The 26012-nt window shown below is 48.9% G+C and overlaps 1 protein-coding gene across 1 annotated transcript; it reads right to left on the bottom strand.

Annotated features, from left to right (window-relative positions):
* Nucleotides 1-16907: 16907 nt before the first annotated feature.
* LOC131210710 (protein bicaudal C) lies at nt 16908-20667 on the bottom strand. The gene is made up of 8 exons (XM_058203992.1): nt 20463-20667; nt 20339-20388; nt 20117-20266; nt 19590-20042; nt 19167-19277; nt 18938-19045; nt 17680-18807; nt 16908-17558 (listed from the first exon to the last, which is right to left on the bottom strand). The coding sequence occupies exons 1-8, from the start codon at nt 20665-20667 to the stop codon at nt 16908-16910; spliced, it is 2856 nt and encodes a 951-aa protein (XP_058059975.1).
* Between the last annotated feature and the right edge of the window lie 5345 nt (nt 20668-26012).

Below are 26012 nucleotides of genomic sequence, written 5' to 3'. Positions count from 1 at the left end.
GGCCGGGCTACAGGCGCGCTCTCGCTGCACTAATTGCAGTCTGCTTTAATTCAGCTCTCAAATTGAATATAAACAAGGGCGCGTTTCAAAGGTGGCCAGGTCAGCGGACCTGGTCCGGTGGGCGTTGGAAAATTGTCGAGCACGATAAATAAATACAAATTTTCCGTATTCCGCCTCGATGCCGATCCGGCCCGGTCAGTGCTCAGTGAGAGCATCCTCGACACTCGGACGGCGGCCGATGATTAATGGCGGGTTGACGGGCATCGGCAGGATGCTTTGGTTACACTTTGCCACTGTATTACTTTTGCGTCCATTAGCCGCGATGGCGAGCCGTTTGTAAACTGTTAATCCACCTCGTAATCGGCGTAATTAAAAGGTACCGTTTGCATGTTAATGGTTTGGCCCTTGGGCCGCCGCGAATATGATGCCGAGCGGAGCGATTATCTTGCTGATGGCGCACCCGATCGGTGCGTTTATTTGGTCCCGATTTTTTTCACCCCGATCACAGCCAACAAATCGATGCGGGAATCCAGTGTCGGAACGAGTCAATTAACGGTGTCCAGCATGGTTCGGGTTCACAATCCATGAGCGAAAAGCCGGCCAGCGTACACTGCGTTATCATGTTGAGCCCTTAACCGGGGGGCTTCGTTTTTCTTTTCCATTGACCACCGTGCATTAGTTATATGTTTCCAACGACTCCCCCTAACCAGCACCGGGTCGTAAAGAGATAAAATCGATTGAATTACAACCCCGGCGATTGTGCCGGTGGATTTACAACGGTTCAGCCGGTTATTCTATTTTTTCCTCTGACCCGATGCACCCGGCCGGCTATATATGTATAAGCTGCGGTACAGAGTGCATCGAATCGAAAACTAATAAACAATCGACGCGGCACCAAGTGGACCATTCTCGGACCGGGGAACATGTGTTGACACTGTGCTCTGAACCGGTTGGCGGTTGGCGTTTCTGTTTCGTTTCACTTTTTTCGCATACATTTGATTTGTGTGAACCTTTTTTTTAATGCTTCTTTTTTGCCTTCACGAGCCACGCGCTTTCATAGTTACGATTGAATGGATAAGCATTTCCGTCGCACGAGCCGCACCCTTTGGCTACACGACCTGGTTAGTTGAAGAAGAAAAAAAACCGTTAAACGGTAAAAATAACATAACCCCCACCTCGGTTTTCCTCAATTTTTCAAATTCAAATGATCCTTGCGCACGGCTGTGAGTTTATCATTTAAATGGAAAACCGATGCAGATTGTAGTCGATTATGCACAGCGCGGTGCGATCGCATTAACCGAAAATGGCGACACCGAATACTGATTGGCAGAAGAAAGGCAAAAAGATTTTACCACCACGGCCCGTCAACGGCAGCAGCCAGTCGCCGGGCCAGGGGTTCAATTTATGCTAATGCGCACCAAACACACACATGCACGCACACGCAAAATGCATTTGCGATTTGTGCACACGGAACGGATGGAATTTATCCCGTCTTCGGTGTCGTACCCGGAACGGCATCTCCTCGGCGCCGCTGACAGCCGAACAGTCCTAGTAGGTCGGGTTGGGTGCTGTCATCGGCAGCATCACTCAGCGCTCGCTGGTTGCTTTGCCAAGATAGTGCCGATGCTACCGAAGGGGATTAAATGTAATTTATCTCATCTTTCACGCGGTCGTCGCCGGTTCGGTTCCAGCGTGGGTAGCAATTTTTCTATTTTCTCACCCCATCACCGTCCAAAATGGTTGAGCTCCACGAGGGTTCGCCGGTTCGGGTGTATGATAAATCTTATTTTGAGGTTTCAAGCCACCAAACGCCACTGGCGGAGGGTTGAAAAAAATATCCCCAAACATCTTATGATGTTGGGGGGTTCTTGTCGCCCGCAGGTGTGTATCGGATCGTCCCGACTCCGCACACACGACCCACTGGTGACACCTACCCCCTGATGGATGCTGTCATCGGTAAATCAGAATTTACGATTTGGTGTTGCACTCGTTCCGCTTCCCACGGTGCCAGCTAACCCCGTAGAAGACGATCGCAGGAGGCCCCCGGCACTAAGTAGCCAGCTTAGGCCGGGAAGAGAGAGGGTGCGGCCGGCAGACAAGATGGATATGGATCCGAGCCAACAGACAGCATCGTGTCAGTGTCATTTGAATAATCAGATTTAGCAGCATTCTTCGTCGTGCGCCCGGACGCGTGTTTTTTCGCCGAAGGAAGACTTGCCACGTCCTGTGAAGACGTGTCCTGCGCTGGTATGTAAATATGATCCCCATCAACACTCGACTGCCCGACCGCAAGGCTCGACCTTCCGCCGCTCCCCGGAGGCCGAAGCTTCTTCAAACCGAGGCAAACAACCGACGTCCGTCGTCGTCTAGGGCCTCCGGCGCCAGTGTTTACTTGTTTACTCCACACGTCCCTTGCTTGTCCGTTTCCTCTCTTCTGCTCTCTCATTCTCTCTCTCGCTCCTGTCTCTTTTGTGGTATTTTCCCACGAGACGCATTTTCTTGGAAGCAACCATAAAAAAGCGACAGAAAGCCGGACTCCGGATCCGTTGGCTTTGAAAGTTTTCCTTCTGACCACACGGTGCCACGAAGCTACGAATCCGGCCAGGGAAGGAAAACTGGGGGGAAATTCTCCTCCACACGGCCCCGGGTGGGTCATGCATCGTTCCGAGCCGGCTTCGCAGCTACAAGTGACAGATACGAACCGTCACCGGGCCCGGAATGTCCACCCCGTTGGTGATTGAAAGCTTGTGTGGCTTCACTGTGGGCTTTTCGATTCCGCTGCCGCCACCACCACGTGCGTTTGGCGGTGTCGTTTGCAACACCCACCCCCAGATGAGAGTCTGAATAAAAGATGACATCAGATTGCGGAAGCGAATCATAACGCGTGTGCTGGAACCGCTTCGTTTTCCCACGAATTTCCACGACCCTACGAACCGAGTGGACCACCCGAACGGCGCCGTTTCGGTTGAAATGGTGATGAAAGTTGGTGAAAATAGGTTTTTCTGTCGCCTACTGTCGAGTGACAAGGACCCACCCGAAACCGAACGTCCGCCGATCCTTCCGTTGCCGTGTTGGGAATTTGGTTCGTTTGTAAATAAACCATAAGCTGGCAGCGAGGGTCCTGTTACTTCGGCCTCTCGGGCGCGCATTACTTGGATGAACATATTTTTTAAATTGAAATTCGAGCCACCATGAAAGGGCCCCGGTTGTCCCACTGAAAGCCTAAATATGTTTCGCGCTCAACGGGCTGATCCACGGACTGTGGGTTCACCGGGTAGGAACATCCTTAGACCCGGGTCTGGTGAAGGATTAACCGCGGGACGGGGCTCACAATCTATCACGGATCGATTCCCGGTCCAATCTCGCACCAGATAGTCCTGATGAATGTGAATGGGTCCCAAGACCACTGGCAAGCAGTTCGATAATGAAATTTGGCCCACAGACGGCCCTTTCAGACAGAGCCAAATTCGAGCAGATTCGGGAGAAACACTAACTACTGTTCCGACCCACGTACGCAGCCCTGGTTAAGTGCGTTAATTGAATTTTGTTAGTTCGGCTCGGACCAGCTGTTCGGGTTTCCGATAAGCGGATAACCGGTCCACCGGGTAAAAGTTTTGATTAGACATCGACCAACGGGACGATTCGATCATTTGGTCGGTTCGCGGCACACCCTGTCATTTGCAGACTTTCACACGGGACGCAACTCTGACTCCATTCGGGTGCGACAGGCGCTTAGGGGTTAATCTGTTATTTTTGTACCGGCGGCAGCAGGATTTCGATGGATGGGGAGTGTCTTCGACTACTTTCGATTGTGTTTTTTTTGGTGCTTGGAGCTTGGAGAATTTCAATAAGAAAAGTTTCATCACGGTACTGTTCTAGTTTATGGTTCGGGACAGCGACTTCAGCACGTTCTCCGATTCACACATGAAACTTTCTACATCGATTGTAGGAGTAAGACAGCTCAAGTCAACGGTACTTGGAGGTGGTTTGGGTTGCTTCCCACCTTGACTTGAATAGGTCCATTTTATCGATTATTGATAACTTTGTATATAACGATGTTAATTGAATAAGAAAACGAACATAGTGAAGGTAATGGAAGAGTTGATCCTTCCTTGATTGGCTCCTGTTGGTTTAGTTAAATATTTAACATCATATTGTCAATCTGGCTCTCAAGAATTATCACCTCATCAAGAATCATCAATTGAAAATTGTCAATAAATCGTTTCAAATACCGAAAGAGGGGATAGCATCTTTAGGGGTTTCGTCCTCCAAAAATCGACCTGACGCGTCGGAAGAAAAATTGTTATGAAATTTTCACAGAACAATTCACCTTGCCCAGCTTGACCATATGGTCTTCCCAAGCATGTAACTCTCTGAGGTCCAGCAAGTCAACCAAAAAGGTTAAGGCAAATGATCTGTTTGAGTTACTATTGAATGTAGTCCATTTTTCCACCGTTTGTTTTCCAATTACAGTGCTGTGTTATTATTTTAACAAACGGACCAATCGGAGAAAAATTGCGGGCCTGATGCCCACTAATAGCCCACGCACTCCAGCTGGAGTATTTGTTTCCCGGAAGCAGCCACAAACCGAAAGTGCCACTCATCGCCCAAGAGCCCTCCGCCCGAGCCGAGGGGCCACTAGAAAGCCCAAGGAGCATTTCGCGTTTACAAGGAAAAATGGAGCATTTCCGTCCGCCAAGAACTCCGAGGTTGCCTCTTTCTTTCGCAGTCCGTTACTGTGTGTCCGCTGTCCGCGGACAATGTCTCGTTGTTCCTGGGAAGGAAGCGCCCAGCCGCGTACCTTCCGCGGACCGTTCGCAGGCTGCCGGAAGTGAGGGCCCCCGGGTGCCGGCACTTCCAAAAAGGAACTTCCAACACAATAGCACCGCAGCCACTCGGCACGGGGAGCGTAATTTCGGCATAAATAAGTAATAGGAAAATTAAAGAATTATTTTCTCTCCCCGATCCGGCGAAACCGCAGCGCGTGGGCCACACTTGCCACTGGGTGGTGGGTTGATGGGGACGGTCAGGGTGCCAACGGCCAACGGGGCTGACCAGCACGGAGAGCGAAACCCCATTTGCCACTAACTAACCGAAACTGAGCGCACATAATTGAGTAGTTTCGGCGGGTGCACGGCTGTGGGACTAATATTTCATGAAGGTAATCAGCCATGGCGCAGAGAAAGAGGCCTCGTGGGGAAGCGGGGGGAGGGGTTGTCGAGTCTCGGAAACCGGAAAGTTGTGCGGCCAGTGCGCTGCAGGGAGCGCTGAAAGAAGTAAACTTTTGCGTACGGCGGCGTGTTGCAGCCCTGCAGGCGAATTTAAGCTGCTTATGGTAGCTTGCGATTTAAGCCCCACGGAGGTTCAACGGTTCTCATTGCCTCAATTTTTTATTAATTTAATTTTAACCACACCCCTTAGGAACAGCAGTTAAGATACTTGTTTCATTAGCATACCGTTTTATTGATGATTTCATGTATCAATGTCGGTGATGATTTGGCAATGTATCAATTAATTCAACATTTGAATTGGTTCGTTTTGGTACACCAATTTGATTTGCAAGACACTTTGGCAATAAATAGGCCTTGCCTGGAGGGTGTTGTCTTACGTGGCACGAGTTGAATGACTGCATAATTGTGCCCCAATAACCAGCAAGGAGCCAGCACACTAGAGACCACATTACGGCGAAGGTAAACAATTTCGCTCGGCTAACCGATAGGCATCTCCCATTCTTTTGATTACACAAACCCATTATCGGGATTTACTTTCCGATTACTGTCGGAGTGGCCGTCCGTACCCATTTCGGAAATCCGTGCGCCGCCGGCCGGGGAGCAAATAAACATTAATGCACCGAAATGTGGCGCAATTATTGCAATTACTTCACGTATCGACCACCGGCCCGGGGAGGTCCGGGCCGAATCCGGTATTTGCTACCGACCTACCGAGAGTGGAGTGCCCTCGAGAGTCCAGAATGGATTCGTCCGAAGCGTGGACATTAATGGGTGGCCCCGTTATAGGGACGAGCCACGCAGTGCGCCGGGAAGGACGATCAGTGCCGAGCGCCACCGACCCAACGGGGCCGGAGGATGAGAAAGTGGTTCGAAAATTACCATACCATCGTAAAAGGTTCGTGGCCCGTCCCGTGGCCCTTCGGTTCGCTGCTGTCGTGATTGGACGGGAGTCGTTTGGCTCCGGGTTGGCCCCGTTCCGTTTTTTCTCGGACCTCCCGACACTTGACACCTGTTTCAACGTGGCCAACGTGTCTGCCGCGGGGGCTGGGCTACACCGGTGGGAGCATAATTTGGGCAGGCCACTCCTGCATTTCGTCCACCGTGTCGCCGCTGGCGGCCGCTCGGTAAATAATTCATGAAGCATTTCTTTTATTTGCTCGGTACGAAAATGAGATTAATCCGTTTCGTGATTTACAGAGATGAAAGCCGCAGTCAGGGCAGAAGGGATGCGACCCCTTGGACCCTGTTGCGACCCGACAGGTGGTCCAAAATCATTTCGTAAGCATAAAATCAAATTGACAGCATACCGCGCGCGTTAAGACGACTGCCACCGGCCGGTGACCGCTTACCGTGTGTAATCCATCCCGAATGGCTTGTTAGCGTCCGTGTGCCGTATTTAGGGTCCTTCAGCGTCGATGGGGAGTTGCTGTCGGGGTGCGAATATCCCTTAATTATTCACGAGCTACCGTGGATGAGTGAGTAGTGAGCGACAACCGGCTCCTTTTTGACAAAGCACCTCTTTTATTAGAAGAATTCCACGATTAAAAGATGTGGAAAACAAAAGTAATCATATTTGATCCGTTCCGTCCAGCAAATATTGGAATCAAGAGTTCTGCAAACTGCAAGTGCAACTGCAAATTGGAAGGCACAAAACGAAAGGGAACGATTAAACGTCAATCGTTGCAAAGTCTGCCCGATGGTAGGTATGTTGAAAAAATTTAATTAAAAACAGTGAAGTGAATGTTGAATAGTGTGGAAAAAAACTTCAATCAACCGAATACCATCCACCCTTCGAGGGCCGTACCAAGTACCAAGCGGCCCTCCTTACTGTGGACGAATGGGAATGGATTCCATAAAAAAAGGTGCCAGATTTTAAGGAAGCCGAAAATAATGCAAATAACAGAACCGAACCCGTCAGCACAAAAACGCCAGATGACAGAAACAATGGCACCTTTCGTTAGAATAAGCGAGTGAACAAGTGAATACACGGGAAGAAGCAAAAGCAAACTAGAAAAACAGCACCCGAAACAGTAGAAAAACAGTCGGCTGGTCAGTGGTCGTTCGAAAATAGCGGTAAAAAACGCCTTGGACACAAGCAGACGGACCCGAGAAGAGCAAAAGGATGAATATAAAAACTATCTCCCCTTTTGGATAGAAAAAAGAACGAACGGAACTCAAAAATAAACCTTGTATAGAAAGTGCTACAAGACAGAAAATAGGCACTCTGCCGAAGGGCATGACGACAAAATCGATCGAGCGCAAGCGAAACGGGCGATAAACGAGACGGCCGCCTCTCCGGGAACCCTTTTATGAAATTCTTTACTGCCTTTTATCCTTGCCCCCGGGCCGTCCAGGACTGTACAGGACTGCTTCCGGTTGCGCCGGGAAGACTCTTCACTTCACTCCCATCTAACGATCCCGATCGCGCGATGTGTCTTCATCAAGGTCTTGTGACTGTTGTTACTTTCGTTTGCTACTGCCGGGGCGAACAATGTTGCTCGGACGAGCTGACCCTGTCCAAAGTTTGCCCTCTGCAGCTTCTGTCGCACCCGTTTCCCGTTCGTTAGGTTGTTTTCATTCGCTTTACATCGTTTTTTTTTTCGGGGGGAGATTCTTCATTCTCTGTTTGCTCGCATCATCATTTTCCGCCGAGCTCTCTGTCAGTTCTGCAACTATTGTTTATTATTCCATTCTTTTGGTGGTGGTGGCCAGCAAAGTACTTCGCATGGAAAAGCGCTCCGCTTCCGAGTTGCGGTGCCGGGGCCAGACACTCACTGTCCACTTTCCCGGTGCCACTTCGCCCGGTGAGAGCGACTTCGTCATCCTCGGTATGCAAATTCCGTGGAAATTCTCTACTTTTCAGCTCGGTTAAGTTTGAGAGGTTCCATTTTTTTTGTCATTCCTGTTTCTGATTTCTTTGGGTTTGAGCTTTTTTCCTCTCTCGTTTCAGCCGAAGCTCGAGGAGAGATGATAATTTTTCTGACCACTCGCAAGCGCAGCGAGATGGAACTGATCGAAATCGAGCAAATCGGGGACACGGAAGCAAACGAAACCCACGACTCCGGGCGACACCGTTTAAACCAAACAAATAGCCGGCAATCGCTCACGGTACGGTACGAAGGATGGCTCCAGTGCCGTGGGAAAATGAAGGAAAACCACCGGAACCATCCAGCGTGATCGAGCGTGAAAGATAGAAAAGAAAAGCCCGAAACAAAAACAATGAAAAAAAGGAAATCAGTAAACTTTCTCCGTCCACACTCATCAATTATCCAATTTTTGCCTCAATTCTACCCCTCCGCTGGCGCAACGCCCTTGCGCCTCTGTTTATTGCCTTAATTTCCTCCGTAATTGTTTGTCCGGCTCGGCACCGAAGCTCGACTTTTCATGCCCCGCTTTCGCCCACTCGGCTCCTTCTGGCACAATCTTCTAATGCCTCCGGGACACGCTTGGCGTATGATTTTGTATCCCTTTCGGTGTACGCTGACCAGCCGGTTTCCTTCCGGGCTCGGTCATCGGCCGGCCGGAAAAGCGCAGCCCGTAAGGACACTCACCTGGGCGAGGAGATATTTAATGAAGTCAGCCAAGTCGGCGATAAGACCGCAAAAAGCTAACCAGCTTCGAGGAAAATTTTGGCCCCCGTCAAACCCGAAGGTCCGAGAATTCGGATGGAACGAGGGCAACCACAATGGCTGCGTGGAGCAATAATAATGATTAATTATGAGCACTGTGTCGCACAACTAACGATTCCGTGTGGTGTGCCGGGTGGCCGTTGTTGGGAGGTGGTGGAATGTTTTTTTTTTCGCCCCCCCCCCCCTAACTGACCGTGACTTTGTTAGCTTTCACTTCCGTCTGCAAGTGTCCTAGGCGGGTCCGTCGCCATTACGCTCCTGCCGTACGATTCCCTGGTCACGGGGCGCCGATCGTTCTTGTCGTAGATGGGCTGCTATTTTTGCAGCACGAACGGAAGCAAAAAGTGTGATGAGACCTCACGTGGACGCCACCACAAACTGCCCACACCTTCGTTCACGGGAAAGCTCGTATGGACATTGGTGAAAATGAATCGAGCCCAACACCATTTCCCAAGGCCTTGCACTACGATTCTTGCTGTTTTTCCGTTCCACGAAAAAGCCCGACCACCGACGACGGTTTTCCCGCTTGAGATGCGGTGGAAGTTTGTTTTTCCGGTGCCGGCTGCAGACGGTGCTTCACTTTGGTATGTTGCAACACTTTTCGGCACACCAAACAGCTTCCACCGCGTTAATGGCCCCACTGCGACGGTGGCATCCGGAACGGCTTTCCGGTTTGTTAAGCCGTGTTAGCATTCCAACACAAGCCGATGGCAGTGGTTTCTCCGTTTCAATTCTAGTACTCGATTGCATAGGGCAGTTTTCGGCGATCACTTTGGCCAGCACGGCCCACAAGGACTCTTGTTACTTTAACCATTTTTTATCATTTCTTTAACATAACTGTCACATTTGTCACTGATATAATTCAATCTAACTTGAACCATTAACGCACCTTGCACCTGCACCAGCGGCTAGTTGGGTTAGGTCAGAGCGAACGCACCGGAAACGACACAACCGAAGTACGGAACGGGCTCAGAATGCAGCGCACGGTTCGAAACGTTCCGGTTCCTGCGACCGATTCGCACGAATCACCGAGTGCAACTGAATGTTGTTACGCGAACGTGGCGATCTGGATGTCCTTCGGATTCGCGGCCCGAACGTCGAGTGCCGTCGGTGGCGAACCAGCGTGCAGCGGCGAGGGCGCATGTACCGGAAGCCGTTTCCCCTCATTGTTTTGATTTGTTTCGGATGCCATCGGCACGTGGCCGCGTGGTCCACGGCGCTTCGTGGGCTGATCCAATACGAAGCCAAATGAATCTAAAACTACTCTGCCTGCTCTAATAGCGAACATAATAAAGGAAATAAATGTTTAAACATGAAATCTCCAAGCTTCAAACTTCAAATAAACTGACCACAAACAGTGGCTAATAATAATAATATAATAATAATATAATTGTTGCTAAGAATCGAAGATTTTTCGTATTTTGGACGAAGAGACGGGAAAATTCGAGCTGTCGAGATCCTTCCATCCGAGACACGAACCACCGCAAGGTACCTTCAATTAACGCTAGGTGGCGCTCGAAGCAAATCCATTTTTTGCTTCAGTTATCAGTCAATTTTATAAAAAAATCCGTCGATCGAATAATAAGAAAATTAAATTCCCTTTTAGCTTTCAAACTATCAAACTGCAATGTTGCGTTTCTTGCTTGATGTTTTCAGTGGAAATAATAGCAAATTGTAAATATGCAGACGAAAATACATACATTGGTTCAGGAAGAATTAAGATTTGATTACGCCGCTAGGATTATCAAGGTTAAAAGGATTAAGCTGATCATACCGAAAGTCACTTCGTCTTCCTTCAAACATAAAAAAATCACGTCTCGATCATCAACCAAACACGTCTCGATTTGTTCTCGTCAGACATGTAACCGTAAAGCATAAGCGAAGAAATGGGTGTAGACGAGAAAAAAAGTACTGTAATTGAAATTAGCATAGACTTATTGGATTGACGTTTGCGGTTATGAAAATAAAGACCGCTCCTGTGAGACTTCTGCTGCCCGTGGTTGGCGACATTATGCTTGATCCGTCCACCCGTCGTCGTCGGGAGAGATAAACGAGACAGAACCAAAGAAATCTATATGAGAATTATCGTACCTCGAGCGAGAGAGTGCTGCAAATTTGAAGATAGTTCGACAAATGGTACACCACAAGCAGCTCGAACACTTTTCGAATAAAACAAGCACCATAAGAACCCCTTTCGCTGCGCCGGGTTAGCGGAGGATAAAAATATGAATCCAAACGAAGCGAACGAGGAAAACGTTGGAAAAGTCGCAGGCATTCGGTGTCGTTTGTCGGTGACGACGACGGTGGGTTGGAAATCGAAATCGAATCAAATGCATCATTTTTATTTACTGCACTCTCCGGGACCAACACACAACCTGGCCCAACGTTCGCGGCCGTTATCCTTTCCCACAGCCATCGACGACGTCGAGACAGGCTCCGGAGAGCAAAAACCAAAGGGTACACCTTGTGTGCATTCGCCAATTTGCCACACAGCGCCAAAAATCACTTACCTTTCGATCTGCCTCGATTTTCGCCATTTGTTTTGGGGCACCTTTTTGCAGCGCCCTTGCGCCGAAACACACGCTCTGAACGCCTCGAGACTGATTTGCAGACATCTTCGCGTTTTTTTTTTTACTCATGCGCTCCTGTTTGGCACAAGCCAGTTGGGAAGGTTGGGAATTGAATACTTTGTACCATAAATCTGGGCCCATAAATTCCCACCAGCGAGCGACCAATGTTGATGGCACGACAAAAAAAAATGATAAGAAAAGGCGAAAGCAGGTCCTTGCCGTGCGCGCGATGAAAGCTGCGTTTTAGCGCACGTACGTGGCAAAGAAGTTGAATTCATATTCCATATTTATCTCCATCAAGAGTTTGCGTTCTTTTTTACCTTTCGGCACCTTTTTTTACCTTTTACCGTTTCTCCTACAGTCATCTTGTACGATGCTGACGTTGCTGCTGATTCGATGATGATGGGACAAAACCGCTAGCTGCGAAGGTGTTTTCGAATGGAAAGGGTTTCCTTTTCTCACATTTTAAAATGGTGATCCTTTTGATGCAACTTTTCATTTGCTACTGAATCCAAATGAAATTTTTTTAAATTAAATGCTCCATATGAATCCATCCACATTAAAGTCTCCAGCTTCCGGAAGTGTCCCCAAACACCCGGCTTTAAACAATACTTGTTAAAATTTAAACTAATGATTTTGATCAATTAGGAAAACTATTTGCAAAATATTGTGAAGCAGAATCGTGGAAAGATGTTGAACTGGGAGACCCCAACAGACCCAATCAACCCGCGATGCGCTCAAATGAGACCGTTATTAAATAACAAATGATATGTCATTCGAGAAGTCCTGGACCGGGGGCTGCCTAGCATTTGGCCAGCCCATCTACCGTGACCGCGGCTACTGTCAGTTGTGGAATATGCCTCTCGGTCACTGCAGGCCAACGAATAGGAGAATGTGCAACATGTTCCATTTCCCAGAGCTCGTGCATTTCCGGAGGATCGACAGTTTTTTTTCTCTCGACTGAAGGTACCGAAGGGATAAAACAACGGCCAGAGAACAACAAAAAATGTGAGTGCGGCTGCGTTGTGTGTCGTGGAGTTGAAAAGCTGAACACTGTGCGTGGAACACTGTGGTCATTCAAAATTCGGTGGATCATCATCAGGTCGATCAGGCAACGTGCAGTGGGGGGATCGTGTGCGAGGGTGACGCCAGAGCTCAGTAGTTTCGGTTCATCATTTATGCAAATAATCAATACGGGTTTTCCAATTTTGCTGAAAGTACTCCAGCCACGGACTAGGGACATTGTGACGCACCCATTCTCGCTGCGTACGCACTCAGTCTCCGTCTCATACGGGGACAACGCAACGCTCGCTCCGGTCAGTTCGCTGCAACCTTCCCGGTTCGATCTGGGCGTGTGTTTGCACCTCCCGCTTTTATGCCCTCTCGATGGCCAACCCGATCCACGAGGTGTCGGTACTCGTACGCCGGCCGACGACAGGCAAGGTCCCGCAATTTGCAGTTTGCTGCGTGACCACCACGGAGATCCTTTTTCGGGCCGGTAGGAGGTGTGATGAGAAAATGACCGGCTCTGTGACTGCAGTGGGTGCATCGAAGGCTGGCTGAACCTCGAACCGGTGACCGGCCAGCCAGCCGCCAGTTGGTCGCAGTGAATACAGGGCAGCTCATCTACATTTAAATGAAGATAGCAAATCGAAGCGTGCTGCACGAGACCAGCCACCCCCTGAAGAGCAGAAAAAACGAATCGCCAGTGCCCAGCAGGATGGAGCAAATTTTCTGCCATCGGATCCACTCGACCAGTAATGGCCAAAAAGCTTTCCCGTACCGCTGGCTTGAGTTCGGGTCCGGTGGACACCGCCGGAACTCTAGCAATGACTACGGAGGAGGTTCGAGTAGTCGATCCGGCGATGCAGGTGAACGACAATGACCGGTCAGTCGGTGAAGCATCAATCGAACTCTTATTACAGTTATGAAGATTTGAAGCATCGTTGTCAGCGGGACGCTCGGAACGAGAGTCGTACGAGTTCGGGAGTGGGCATAACCGTCTTGTGGCCATGTTCTTGGCGTGTCATATTGTGTCATTTGGACCCGGTCTAGTCGCAGGCATTCAATGTCCTTCCCCGTTGTTGACCTTGCTGTACGGCCGCCCTGGACGAGAGACTCTTGGCAAGGTTATTGGTCGTTTCTTTTATAGTGCCCTCGATTGGCTTTTCAGTTGAACCGTTAGCAAATTTACAATGCATTTCAAATGTGTTCCATTGGGTGGTTTGATGGCAGTGCAATAATCATCGCACTAATTGTGAACCAAACCAAAATGGGTAAAATTTAATAGTTCGAGTTCTTTATGAAAGATTTCTGGCATTGAGGAAAAATAAAAAAAACATAACGCGCATTCTAGAGGGTTTATAGATTGCATTAATTTCACGATACATTTGTTTTTCCATTTTCATCACCCCCATGATTGACGATGATGAGAGGCAAAAATCATTTTCTCGATTGATAACCATTTCCAATAAAACTATGTTGCAATACTCCTTCTGAGCTTGTCGGAAAGTTCGTATCGTTCTGCTCGTACAAGAATTCAATTATTAGTTGGTGAATTACAGATTATCTTATGATTGATTGGATGATTGATGGCGTTTCAACGTTTCTAAAACAAGAGTTAAATTAATATCAAATTCTTCCAGTAGCAAAACGAAAAGCTGGAATTTCTACAAAACTATGCTACTTAAAGAAACATTGGAAAAACTTTTTCACTAGCTTAATGTTCCACATTGAGGAACGGCTCATGCCATTGGCGTACGTAGCGCTTAATTATTGAATCGTTTCTTTTCTTTATTCATGAACGGAAGAGACAACCGTAATAACATCTCGTAATCGTGGCTGGAGAGTCCTGGCGTTCGTCTGTTTGCGGTGGCTCACATTCTTGTTCCATTTACCGTTCAATTAGCTTCCTTCTCTGATTGCGTTTCGATGTTGTTTTAGAAAATGTTTCAAAAATCTCCCTCACGCGAGTAACCTTCAGTATCTCTGGCTGTCCCTGCTCTTTGTGCAGGTGCCACAATAAGCTCCGAGATGAAATGATAGATTTTATGAAGCTAATGCCAACAACGTGTTGTTGTAGCCGGCTCTCAGAGTCGTTACTGGAAGGCTTACCGTTATGGGCGCCTTCGGCGAACGTCGTCTTCGGTTGGTAAGAAGGCCAAGAACGATTGTGCTACTCGGCATTCTTGGTACAGTTCTCAACGCAAATCCTTCTGCTCGGAATCCAATCTGGAGCGGACTTTAGAGGCGTAATGGACAGTTAGGCCAAGTAATTAAACCGTTTCATCATCCGTCGAGTTTCCGCCGTGCAATGCGGCGAAGGATTGTAAGACTTCTTCGGAACTTAGCTAAAAAATGAGAAACTTTCACGAGTAATACGTTGGGCCCCGCACCGATGAGATTTCCGGCACGAAACGTATTTGGTACGTAATATGGTTGAAGAAATCACATCTTTATCATTGCAGACCCTGTAACGATGCTGGTTTCGGATGTTTCGAGGCAAAACACCCAACACAAGTGGATCTGCTCGTGGACATGCAATACTTTTTCCTTCTTTTATAATACTTCAAAAAACAATTGTTACAACAATTTTTAACTAATTTAGCGAGCTGGTGAGCGTTCATTCGGTTCGGTTTACTGCAATCCGTACCGTGTACCGCTGGAGTACCGGATGATTGCACCGCGCAGCAAACAGTAGTTCCCATAGTGGGAAACCTGGGGGGGTAACACTCATGCACTAATGCCCGCTGAACTCTTAAGGCTAGAAACGTGTGGTAGCAAAAATAAGGGGGAACAAATCATGCGTAGAAAAATTGTAGTTGAAATTGATAAAATGCAAAAGAAATAGAAAAACTTGGATAACAACACAGGAAACAAACTAACGCCGTGCTCTAAAGGGGTGGCATGCGTTTGATGCTTTTAAGTTCTCCTAGCTCTAACTTGTCTGACGCTTGCGAGGGGTGCGTCTTTCAGAGACGCGGATGTTTGGTTTTCCTTAACCTTTCAGCTCTCACGGCAACTCACGGTCTGATGCTTCGGACGAAACGAAACAAAAAATCATTATACTCCGAGAACAATCGCATGCCTCGCCGGCAAATGGCGCATAGCAGTGACGGGGCATGAGCAGCGCTTAAAACTGTGCGATGAAGAGCAAAAGAATAAATTATATGAAAACATCGCGAACAGACGTAGCGCCAAAGCATTGGTGCACAATCTTTCAGATTGTGCAACTTCCGGCTTCCGGTATGTCAAGCAAATTCTAATCACTCGCGGCAAGAAATGCCGCAAATGAAGCAGCACCGGGCGTACGTAGTTTGTTTCCGATTCAAATTAAAATCTGTGCAACGAAGTCGTTGAAAGGCATGCAATTAGGGTGCGTCGAGCCGTTCCGATGTGGCGTTATTATCATGCAGGAATTTAACAAAGAAGGCGGCGGCCGGCGGATGGCTGACGGGTTCGACCGTATTACGGTAGATGGCGTTAAGTTCGGTGGTTCGCGGCGGCGTTTCTTCTTGGGTCCTTGAGTCGGTCCTTTCGAATTATTGTCGATTCCTCTCCCGAGTTCTACGTGGTCCGTGGTAGAATTAAAACTGCTCCCTCAGACACAGGCCGGTCCCGATTTAATTGCTGCGGCTACTGTAAGCAGCTCGTAAGTCAAACTCTCGTGTCCTGGTCACCTCCGCAAGCATTGGAGTGCAGCGGCTGTTGGTTGCATTTAATTGCAATTATTTTGTGCAGCTCGCTTTGTTGGTTGTCACTGCGCCCGGGAGGTGGCTTCTTTGTCGAGTGGCGGGTTCTTCTCGCTACCGCGTTCTTTCCGTCGTCGGTCCCATTTGGTCAAAGCAGGCTTCGCTTGGCGTCTTAGTGTCCGGTTCGCGTGAACTGAAGGCATGTGCAATGGCGCCGCACAAAATCCATAGTCACAGAGAGACTGTCTTCTCGTCAAACAGATAGTGTCCTTTCGTTTGCGGAAATAGTTCCAGGGTCTGGGCGGGGACTTTGCCGGTCGAGTCCAGGGTCCAGGTCATGGCAAAAGTGCATCATTCTACAGACGTCCAAACAAAAGCGGTTCCATTCGCCTGAGTGCCTCAGTGTCAGTGAGTTTTGGTCCAATGTGTTCCATTAGAGGGTTTTTCGCGGCCGATTGATCTTTTTCAGTGGTTGGATGTTCAATCAAAAGACGGACAAGGCATTCGCCCAGCGGCGAATATCAGAAATTGAACGAAAGGATGTAAGTAAACGATTAATTAAACTTGTACTTAATTAATTTTGCCGTCCTTCATCGTGCATTGTGAGGTGACGGATAAGGTGCCAATCGCCAGGAAATCGCCTCTGCCAGCGAGAGGATGTCCAGCACCACATTGAATTTCCAATTCCAATCAAACCCAAATCTGAAGGCCAGCTGAGCCACAGTCCAAAGCCATCGCCTCGCCGAAAGGCCCACATTTTCGCCCCACTCACGCCCGTCACGATTTCTATTGGCCACTGGTGGAAGTGCGTCGCTCTGCACCCGGCGCGGCAGATCCAGAAAAGCGAGACATCGACGTTGAAAGCACGGACGAAGGGGACGGCGTGCCCGTTCCGAACAATCTACCACTGCCCGGGCGGATGCCCATGTCGTGAATGGCCATCAGTATTCGACGGCGCGCGCCCAGCGGCTTCACGTCCAGATTCAGCAGGTCCTGATCGGTGAGCGTCTGAAAGACGGTCATGTCGATCTCGCCGTTGACGAAGTTCTTGATGTAGTGCTCCAGCCCCAGTCCGGTCAGGATGGTGGTGACGTCGTTGTACTGTGACAGCTGTTCGCGCTGATGGCGCGGCGTCACCTCGATGATAGTGGTCGTCATGTTGTGCCGCGAGTCGTTCGGGCCGCTGCTGGGCGAGCTGTTTGTCCCGCCGCTGCCGCCGGATCCACCAGTTCCGGCGCTAGTGCTCGAGCTGCTGCTGTTCGCCCAGCTCAGATCACACGCCTCGAGGGGGGCCGGCGACGACTGGCTTAATCCCAGGCCCTGCCAGGACAATGTCGGAGTGCGTACTTCGCCCTGCTGCGGCGACGCGTGCATCGCTTTGTAGCCGGCCACGACTCGTGGGTCAAGGTTAAACAGGAACGAATCCTTAAGTGAGTTCTGCAAACGATGCCAAAACAGGTCCATTAAACGCCATGAAACTGACCGTTGGGAAACGGACGTAGCTAATGACCATCATCAGGCGCGGAATTCGTTCTAACGCCGGGACTCATGAGCTTACCTTCTGCTCGAACGCCAGCGGTGTCCGTTGGTCGATGTCTGACGAATAATGGGGGCTTTCCGGGGTGCAGGTGACGTGTCGACAGCGGTTGAGCCCACTGGTCCCGGACACACTCGGGCTCTGATGGTCGACGGACGATGACGATGGAGACCCGTTGATGAGCGAGCTGGACGAAACACCCGTCGATAAGCTACTGTGATACTGTTGGTCGAGAGAGTTACTGGAGCAGTTCAGACTTTGGTAGCCACTTGAGTGGATGTCGTTGTGGCTGCTGTTGGCCTGGCTAGTCGTGAGACTCGTCGTCAGACTGGCCGAATTGCCTCCCGTGCAGCTCGGTACGTTGCCACCGGAGAACGGAACGTGCGTCTGCTGATGGCTGTGTTGATGGTGCTGTTGCTGCTGCTGCTGATGATGATGATGATGTGCCAGCTGATGGTGCTGATGTTGATGCTGATGCTGTTGATGATGCAGATAGGACGAGGTGCCGTGCCCCGTTGGTACCGACAGGAGATGGTGGCTGTTCAGATGGCCAGCGGACTTGCTACACGAGCTGCCTGCTCCGAGAGTGCGTTCTAGCCCGGGTGGCATCGACAGTGGGTGCAACTGGTGTGGGACCGTCTGAAGCTTACCGGAACTGTGCATGTTAAAGCTCTGGAACTGGTTCCGCAGGTGATTGAAGGCAAACTCGGCCGTCGGCAGTCCAGCTGCCGCGGATAGTGCTGCTGGCGGGAGAGTTCCGAGAGACGACGGTCCCAACGTTGCAGTTGGCCAGCTAACGAACGGTAACGGATTGATGGGCGATAGTGGTGAAAACGGAGGTGCCACCGGACCGGCCAGCAAGGCCGAGATGTTTTGCGAAGTCTGGTGAGCGTGCTCGTTCGGACCGAAGTACGCACGCGGTACTTCGGCGACGACCCGCGGCCCGACGGACTTCAGCAGCTGGTGGCGTGCATCGTAGATGTTTGCTATGAACTTTTCGATACCCTTGATCACGATGCAGAGCGTGCTCTGGCGAGACTTTTGGCGCACGGAGATGAACACGTCGTGCGTCAGCATTAGGTTGGTGATTTCCTCTGAATCAACCGTGTTATCCGGGTAGTCGAAGATGAGCGCAATCGGAAGGCTTCCCTGAGAAGAACCGTGCCAAGAACGACGAGTTAATTAGCGTCCATTTTAGAGCCAGGGTCTGTCGTTGGTGCATGAACAGAGGCCACAGCACAGCCAACAGAGCCTAAATGGCCCGCTTCCCAGTACTTACGATTAATTGCTGCCTCGCCAAATAGACACCGTTTATCGAGCCGGTAATGGTCACCTGGGAGCGCTTGATTGGCTTTATGTTCACATCGTTCGCATCCGGGAACATAATCTGTAAAACAATATTCACCCACCGAAGGGGCGCACCGTCGGGGCCGGCGATTAAAGCGACCAGGTCTACTGGATTGCTGGCGGTCCGCAATCATCGGACCGGACCGGTATCGATTGCTTACCTGGGTGCCGGTTCGGTTCATAATTTCCCGCAGATTGCTTGACGCACGCCCGAGCACGATCGGATGGTGCTGCGTGGAGATTTCCAGCTGCATCTGGACCGGTATCTGGCTCTGTGAACGCGAAAATTTACGACCACATTAGAACGAACGCACGGCAGGTTTATGCGGGCTGCAGTGGCAGCATTGGCAGGCGCCTAAGGGGTAGCTCCAAGACGACGATGACGACGTTGCAGAGACTATTATCGTTTGAATGGATTTTGCAAGGAAATCTATTGTTTCAGGAGGGCGGTTCGGCGAAGGAACACAATTGTTGTGAAGTTAATATAGGAGAAATTCGAATTTGGCATGGCGAAGCGGCAATCACGGGAAAGCGCAGCAGATTTCCGTTCACTCAAATGGAGTCCTTAGAAGCTTTTAACTCACCGCAATGTTCTCGCACATCAGATCCATCAGCCGCCGGGTGGCCTCCTTCACCATCTGTTCCTCCTTTTCCGAGCCCTTCACCAGCACCAGCGATGAGTGGAGCTTTGGCCGTGTCGAGAAGATCACCTGCACCCCGTACTCCGCTTCAATCTCCTTCACGTACGGTGTATCGTTGTCCGGCGGAGTCTTACCCGGTGCCAAAATGGGCAGCTCGAACGAGATTAGCAGCGGTGTCGAGTTGCGCACCAGCGAACGGGCCCTTTCGACGCCCTCGATGCTACCGCACATCGACACCTGGTTGCTCTTTTCCGTCGGATTCGAGCGGTTCGAGTCCGGGAAGTGGATGTGCGTGGTCGTGTCTTCCATGATCTTCTTGATGTTGTTACCACCGCGGCCAATGATGAACGAATGGTCTGTGTACGAGACGTCCATCTTCATGATCACACGGCTTCCCTGCAAAGGCCATGTCGGGCCAAAAGTGGACAGTGAATTGAGGTACCCAAACCCAGGGAACGATTGTTACTTACTCTCGAGTCCAGTCGCGCCATAACTTTATCTTTCGCCCGCATCACGTCCGCCATGTTGCCAACAATGCGAATGTGCGGATCCTTCTTCGTTTTCGCTCCAATCTTCAAGCGACACGGCCAGCTGACGTAGGTGGTAGTTTCCTTCATTATCTGTGAGTCGTGAGAAGGAAGATAGAAATAATGGAGTCTTGGACCCCAAAGGCGGACCGACGCGATACCTACATTCGTGAAGAACTCCTCGGCACTATTCATTCCCTCTGAATATGTTTCCACTGCGAAGGAAGAGAGAAACGGACGCGGTCAGTTATGGTGCCCTTCATGCAAGATCTTCCCGTCGGGAACCCACCCTTGATCATCTCCTCAAGCTTCTGCCGGTCCACCTTGAAGCGCTCGACGTGCAGCTCGTCCGGATTGGCGATGCCCAGCTGGCCCGCAATCAGCCGCAGATCGCCCCAATCACTTTCGACCGACGAAATTTCGCTCGTCGTCTCACTCGGCGGGCCGCCATTAAGAAAGATGTGCTTATTAAACGGTGAACAGGATGCCATCATCGTACCACCAGGAACAGCTTTTCTTTAGTGTGCCTTAGTCTTGAGATCGTCTTGCTCTTCACCCGTGTCCGTCCCCGTGGGGTTTCGTTTCAAACGCCGTTGCGGAACTCGTTTCAAGACCAGCTGTAAACGGTTACACTGTTGATCGTCGATTGAAGGGAGGCTGATATTAGTCCTTGTTTCCGTGGAAGCTTTTCTCTCTAGCCACGCTCATTCACTCTGTGCCGGAAACCGGAAATTGGGACAAAAATTAGAAATCGCCAACACTTTCCGAATGCAAGTGTTTCTTTATGATTGGATGGTAATGGTGATGGAGCAATTCCAATTGAGCACCGAATCCATCCAATTAAACCTCGACACGCAATTGACATTGAAAAAGGTGTATGCAATCCACGCGCCGGGACACGTACGAGGCGTGAACCCACTTTATAAACTACCCCACGCCCTTCGCACTAGTCCTTCCGGGCGAAGGCTGACGTAACGAGCATAAAGGATGGGACCAAAAAAAATCATCACATCATAAAACGGCGTCGGAAGAGTGGCGAGGGATACCGATTATCAGATAACACATAAATCATGTTAGATGAAACGGTGCAACTGTGTCACACTCCTCGCCAGGAGCGTTGTTTTCCGGCAAACATTCCCGCGATCCGAGCCGGTTGTCACCGTCGCCAACGATACACACATCACAGTGGTTCGCAAATCAACGGAACCCCCCGATCTGGACCTGGTGGACGAACGGGCATTTGCTTTCGGCTTTCAGTGACGCAAAACCCGGACAACTCCAAGGATAGGCGCTAACGAGTGACTAATAACCGGCGAAGCAATTTGTAACAGCTTCCCCGGGTAGGTCCAATTTGTGATTTATTCGTTTATTTGTGAGCAATTGATGGCCGTGGACCGTGGCTTTGGGGTTTCGAAAATGTGACACCACGTTCCGGGCGCGACCACTCGAGCGAGGGTGCAACCGAACGCACCCGAATCGGATGCGGATGCAAAATGCAATCAATTTGAAACGAAGCACCGACACGAAACGATTCCCACATTCTCGAAGCTCGATGGCGGTGGATCGGTGTTTGCGAATTGATCTATGGGGGCGCCAAAACCATGGCCAGCAACCATTACACTAGCGTAAGTGTTGATCGATGAATCATGTCTAAAATGTATGGTTTAAGGTACAACGAGGGCACAAAATGGATACCCGGTTCGGTGCGTGTCCCCTGACACTGCCGAATACCAATCCGATACGAACCCGAGCTCTGCACCGATTGAGAACTTCTACGCGATGTACTAAAAATGGTGGGGTCCTTTTCGACCCGGATTGAATCCGCCAAAAACGGGCGTCTTGAAGCCATCATCGCACCATTTCACGAAAATGTCTCCCAAGGTTGAACGTTTTTGGTTAGATTTTTGGAAATACGGTTTTAAAACGGGTCTTAATATCTTAGAAATCTTCCTAAATAAGCGTCTCTAGTGGGACATTTCTCGTCCATAAACTTATTTCGTACAGATCGTTCTTCAAATGAATGGAGAGTTTGCTAAAACCATGTATCTTATCGAGATAATCTCACAAATGGACGAAAAAGCCGCTTTCTCGGCTTCAAATATTGATTTGTAGCAAAACAAAGTGTTTCGCGTCTTCAAATCGTTCATTTTTAGCATTCATAACACTGGCCACGATGCGTCCTAGGTTTGTTGCCACCAACCGCAGATCGATGACCGTATGCCAGGTTCATCAACCCACGGAGCGCACCGTGCAGGAAAACAAACTTCTGCACACGGAAAGTTCATGTGCCGCAGCCCTCATTAACACTGAGCCACGAGATGCAGCTAAAGCCGGTCGCCCTGTGGTACTGGTGCGCTCGGACTTGGTGCTTTCGTGTTCCCATATCTCTTTCCTGTATTGGTACATCATCGGGTCAGATTTGTTCCGATCGGGTTGGTCTAGGTGACGGGCTTAGTTCGAACTAACACGATAAGAGCTTTTTTCGCTTTCGGTTTCGCTTCTAATTGCCCTGCTTTTTTACCATCAAAATGTGTTTATCTATCATCAAATGGTTTGTTTGATATCCAAACTGAGGGAAGATGCTTGAAGAAGCTTGTTTATTTTACTACCAATAACCGTGTAAGGATTTTTCAGGTGACCCACTACAGTACAAAGTCCAAGTGGCCACCACGTTGTTGCACTATACTCACTTCCTGCCTGTTGCAAGCTTTCCGTGTCTTCACACTGCGATCATTCGGCGAATATTTGTTGTGTGAATCTCAGAGCCGTTCCGAACGCGTTCCGAAACGTTTCGTATTGTGGCAAACGGAAAGAAATTGCGTTCCTGTCGTTCACTAACTCCACCGACCGGGATTTGACCGCACCGAACCAGAATGGAGATCCGATCACTGGCTTGCTAGTAAGTTACGATCACCAGCGGCTGTCTTCCCGCCCAAAAAAATATATTTAGGATGCAAGATGAAGGATGAAGGTGAAAAGTGAATAACTAGCTTAATCGGAAGGGCAAAATCGTGTTCGCTGCGAACGCACCGGCGATCACTGGCAGACTGAAATCCGGGGCTCCGTTCGAATTGGTCGTCACAACTATTTGCCAAAATTCGGCAAAGTCTATATACCCACACGGCAATCAGCATCCGAGCGAAAGAGACCGATCGATACGCGCTCGGCGCTCGTTGCGGAATCTGTGATCTTTTGATAACATTTGCGCTACGATCACCAGCGATTCGACCGTGCTCCGTTGCGTTAACAGAGGTTTAATCGATTCGCAGTGAACCGATCTGAGGAGTCTGGCAGTGTTACCAACTTGGCAAAATCTTTTTTTTTCTGATTGGCCATAGTATGCGATGCAAAGTCGGCCGAATCAAAACTTCCCAAAAGGCTACGGTTGAAGAGTGTTTTTGATACGATACGTTCTGTGAATGCTTTCTGGAACGAAGGTAAAATTCATTCGGCTTTTTACATTCTTCTTCCACAACATACGATAAACAACGTATAGCATTTTCTAAAAAAAACCAGTGTAAACTGATTGCCTACACTAATTAAGATCACGTCAATAGACATGTTGAAGACTTCGAGAACGGTTTCGTTGTTTGCTGAACAAGGTACGCTTTTTTTGCATAAAATGTAGATTCCATTGCCCCTTATGTCAACTCGCACTTTCCAGGCGGACCAAGCCATCCCGTTGACGCGCCAATAAAAGCGATCGATTGGTTACTGTGGGGAATATAAAAGGGCAGCCCTATACGAGGCCCCTGTTCGTAGGGATAAAAACCATGCCACGGTGCATGTAACACCATCCTCAGCGAAGGCACTCATCTGACGGGCATCAGTATTTGTCTTTGTCACCGAGTGGACGCAAAAATAAAACCCGGTAAATCTCCTTCACCGGTGGCGCTCAACGTTACTGGATAATGGTAAAAGAAAATAAAACGTCGCAAAATGTAGGGAAAAAACAGTGCATCACCCAACAGGTGACTCTCGGTTGGCGACAGGTAGTTAATTGGAGTGTCATTCTAAGGTGCACGATGATTAAACCGTTCCGCGGGGGTCCGGCTTGCTGTTGCAGTTTAATTAACTGCAGACCGGTGCCCGTTCCGTTGCTCTAGCTGACGGACTCTCATGCGATGCACTTTGATCCTTCTAACGCTTCCATTTTGCATTTGCGTAACGTAACACAAGGTAAGCAAAAAAGCAATCTGATATGTGTCCAGTTGGACAAGGCAGTGCAAAATCAACGAAATGAAAAGGCTTAAATGAGAATGCCCATACCCGTTACAAAAAGAGCTACTTACAAGAGCGTTCCCAAATCACCTCAAATTTACTGACATTGTGAGACCATTCACAACCAACCGTTCTGTGTTATTAAAATGTCGATGTCCAGGATTCTAATCTAACTCATCTGGTTTCTTGGTATCGTTTTTTTCACAAATGCCAATGCTCTCAAGCATATATTGCATAATACAGCAATTATTGGCACAAAATGGTAATAACATCGTTACGAACGGAAAATCAAACAAATTTCTGGACCCCATTCGCGATGCGCGATGTCAAAAGCTTTTCAAGCTCTTAAAGCTCCACAGCATCCTCAACGCGGGGCACAGCTCTCGTTCCGCGGGACACATTTGTCCATAATTTGATTTATTCAGGCAAATATTTACCATCCGGTTGGATTACAATTTCATTTCGTCGAGTGATAAAGCGTTTCCTCCGCTGCATGTGATCTCGATTATATCTTCGCGCTCACCGTCGAGAACTTTTGCTGCCCAACGAACAGACCGGCAGCGGGTCCGCGATTCTGCATAATGTTGACATTCATTATGAAAGTCTCCGTATATCCGTTGCGGAGGGGTGAAAAAAGCGCCAGCGGAAGAACGGGATTTTTTGTTGAAAAATCCCCGGTAAAAGTGCCACCGTTGGTAGCTTCTTCAACGAGATTCTTTCCAGTACCGGAAGCGAGTTATCATTTTTATTTTTGGCCAAAAAACTGACTACAATCGTGACATAAGGTAAATCCTGGAACGGCCTCGCACTGGGGCGTCTATTTTATTATTTCTTAGCCAAGGTAGAAAATAAATTGACCGTACATTCTAGGAAGTAATGATTTCTTTTAAAATATTTTCATTCAATGGTAAGGGAATTCACTTGAAGGTACAACAATGGAGAGCGGTCTATCAACGTGTGTCGAAACCATGTTGTACAAGAAACGATCAATGTTGTTGTAGTGAAAGTTTACGGAACTGGGAAACTCGTAATTATAAGGATGACATTGTAACAAATCGATATTTTAAAATGTTTGCATACAAACGCCATATTTGATTTGTTATTTATCAAACAAACGTTGTATTTATTCTATATACCAACGTTCAAGGAATCGAAATCCATATCAAACCCAGACAATGTCTATTATATTGGAGCTCACTAAATTATAAATATTAATTTCACGACTTTTTCAATAAAATAGAAACATACCAATCAAATCGAAACACAATCAATCATAAATACTGTAGTACAGGACTGCTTGAAGGTCAACGAAAAGCTATGAACCAACCCAATCTAATCTTAAACAAATTGTTTCCACTTCCGCAGGAAGTTGGCTCGAGTTTTAAGCAATCGGTGGGCGTTTCCCGGAACGGCAAAAAGGAAAACAAGTAGCTACAGAAACATTTCAGGCGTAATTCATTATTTGGGCAAGAATTCGGCCCTTCGTAAAGTTTCCACCGATTCCGGCGACGGTTTGCTGACAGGAACCCTTGTTCGGGGCAGATCGTTTGATTTTTGTTGCTTCGTAAGCATCTTCCAGGTCGTTGATGTTACGAAGTTCCTTCCGTGATCAGGATGG

The sequence above is a fragment of the Anopheles bellator genome, chromosome 2 (assembly GCF_943735745.2).
Source record: "Anopheles bellator chromosome 2, idAnoBellAS_SP24_06.2, whole genome shotgun sequence".
NCBI classification, from domain to species: Eukaryota; Metazoa; Arthropoda; class Insecta; order Diptera; family Culicidae; genus Anopheles; species Anopheles bellator.
The sequence above is the reverse complement of the archived record's forward strand: the minus strand, read 5'-3'. Positions and strand labels throughout refer to the sequence as shown.

Coding starts and splice junctions, on each gene's coding strand:
- LOC131210710 (XM_058203992.1), bottom strand. CDS start 20,667: ATGATGGCATCCTGTTCACCGTTTAATAAGCACATCTTTCTTAATGGC. Junction 19,046..19,166: donor TGAACCGAACCGGCACCCAG/GTAAGCAATCGA, acceptor ATTGTTTTACAG/ATTATGTTCCCGGATGCGAA. Junction 17,559..17,679: donor CGCTGGCGTTCGAGCAGAAG/GTAAGCTCATGA, acceptor CATCGTTTGCAG/AACTCACTTAAGGATTCGTT.